General features: G+C 33.1%; 2 protein-coding genes across 2 annotated transcripts in view; both read right to left on the reverse strand.

Annotated features, from left to right (window-relative positions):
* The window catches only part of LOC147472134 (uncharacterized), a 15807-nt gene extending 14060 nt beyond the window's left edge, over positions 1-1747 (reverse strand). Inside the window, exon 1 of the mRNA XM_086534377.1 lies at positions 1688-1747. Within this exon, the coding sequence (XP_086390503.1) occupies positions 1688-1747 (60 nt within the window). The remainder of the gene's footprint in view (positions 1-1687) is intronic.
* A 167-nt stretch (positions 1748-1914) lies between these two features.
* LOC122266421 (carbohydrate sulfotransferase 1-like) overlaps positions 1915-2500 on the reverse strand; it is a 6796-nt gene continuing 6210 nt past the window's right edge. Inside the window, exon 5 of the mRNA XM_043036169.2 lies at positions 1915-2500. This exon is cut by the window's right edge and continues 79 nt beyond it. Within this exon, the coding sequence (XP_042892103.2) occupies positions 2264-2500 (237 nt within the window). The 3' untranslated portion in view covers positions 1915-2263.

Here is a 2500-nt window from a genome sequence, read left to right on the forward strand (position 1 = left end):
GCTTGAGTGAAGGCTGCTCCCCGAGAGGAGACTCGCTACCACAACGTATTCTATGTTTGAGGATATGTGACACCCACATGTGTAGTATGTGACATTGTAATGAGAAGGAAGTGTTGCATGCGTACATAGCTCTTGCGAAGGGAAAGAGACATAATAACACTGGTATGTCTGATGTGACAGTAAGAGAGGGGTAAACCGATAGGTGAAGCAACGAGCGTACATATAAGATATATTTGTAATAAAAAGCATGATATGAAAGATACAAATTATTTTGATGAGTGCATAATATAGAATACAATAGCAAAAGTATACATATGCAAATGATATTTGATGGTTATAATAACAATAACAGAAGATTTAAGATATAATTGCAAATGGTTATTGTAGGGTTAGGGAAAGAGAGTGAGAGAGGGGGAGAGAGAGAGAGAGTATAGACTGAATAATAAGCCTTAAACTTAAATATTCTAGCGAAAGTCTGAAACAAATGAGTGGAAATGATCGACAGTAGAGAAAAGTGTTCTGGCAATTAGTTAATTTGTAAAATAATTAAAGAAAGAAAACTTTGTATTTTTATGGAATAACTAATTCATTAATAATTTTGTTCCAATTTGAATTACTTTATTTCTCATGAGTATTTGTGCCGTGATGAAGATGATGTTAGAGAGGCGCTCTAATACATCAAGCCCGTACGATCAGTAGCCCACATATTACCTACACCAAGATTCCTATTTAGGTTGGCAGATGAAACACATTATTATCATCATTATTATTATCATCATTATCATTATTTTAATCGTAATTATTATCATCATTATTGTTGCCGTTATTATTATCTTCTTCTTGTTATTATTATTATTATTATTATTATTATTATTATTATTATTATCATTATCATTACTATCATTATTATTATTATTATTATTATTATTATTATTATTATTATTGGCATTATCACTATCATTAGCATTATCAACATTATCTTTATCACCACTTCCGTCATCGTTATCGGTATCATTATCATTATCATTAATATTATCATTAGCATTAACATTATCATTACTATCAGTATTAGTATAAATATATTATCATTGTTAGTATCATTATCATCATCCCTATCATCATCATCCTAATCATTATCATCATCATTATCATTATCATTATTATTATCATAATTACTATCATTACTATTATCATTATTATTATCATAATTACTATCATTACTATTATCATCATTATCATTATAAAATTGTTATCATTACTATTGTCATTATCATCATCATTAGACTGCTGCCGCCCAAGGATCGCTTAATTACCACCCTTAGTTTGTTATTGTGTCCATCTGGCCTTTCAACTCGCTCATATTTGATCCCATTCTGATTGTAATATATATATATATATATATATATATATATATATATATATATATGTATATGATATATATATATTTTTTTTTTTTTTTTTTTTTTTTTTTTTTTTTCTTTTTTTTTTTTTTTTTTTTTTTTACTCGATTTCTGTATTCGGTGTAAGCACTATCATTATCCAATTCAAATGTGATAGTGCTTTCTCACGGTGAATGAGATTTCCCCTATGTTCCGTTTCCTGGGTTTGGGAACTACGGCAGACAGTCAGTCAGTCTGAGATCTTGGCGATCCGTGCAAGTGATATTTAATAAAGAAATCTCCGCTACCGGTGTTTTATCTTCACTCTTGTTGAAATAGCAACATTCCATGCCAAAGTCGTCTCGCATAATTACGATGAACCCAAAATAGTGAAAGGAACGGAGGTGAAAAAAAACACCTTCCTGTTGGCCTCTCTTGCTGCACGTGAATTTTCTGCTCGTTTCAAAGTTTCCTCTTAAGAATTACACATTTGGGATATTGTCAAAGAGAGGTCAATCAAGACAGAATCTTTACCTGAGCTTCGAATATTTATGAACATTATATAGTGAAGACTGCATTAATTCATAAACCATATGTACAATACAATTCAAGTATCAAGTATGTCTATTAAAACATATATCTATACAGTAGCTCGTTAGATATACATACAATATCATTTATCCATGAAAAACAGAAACATCCAAATAAAGCAAGGAAAAAGAAGCATAATCCTAAAATTGAGAGACATAGGCCTACCTCGCGGATACTCAGGTCAATGACAGATTCACAAACTCTAACCAGGTCATCTCTCACACACTAAATACATCCGCACTGCTCTCCCTCTCTTTCTCTTCCTCGATCCAACAAAGGATCATCCTACCCCGCTATAACCCCGAAGGACCACTGAGGGTAGGAATACTGAGGTCGTGGAGGTCTTCCTCGGACACAAAGATCCTCAGGCCGAGTTTCTCGAGAGACGACCTGCAATAATTCTGGACAGGCTTGACGATTTGGGTGAAGGAGCTTCTCCGGCGCCACAAGTCGGCCCTCGAAAAGATTTCTTTGTCGTTTTGCCCGATTTTCCTCGATGGCAGAATGACTTCCTGCGGTTTGGTGACTGG

Source organism: Penaeus japonicus, unplaced genomic scaffold, assembly GCF_977035675.1.
Source record: "Penaeus japonicus unplaced genomic scaffold, GWHDUDI00000001_assembly GWHDUDI00000003, whole genome shotgun sequence".
Classification (NCBI taxonomy): Eukaryota; Metazoa; Arthropoda; class Malacostraca; order Decapoda; family Penaeidae; genus Penaeus; species Penaeus japonicus.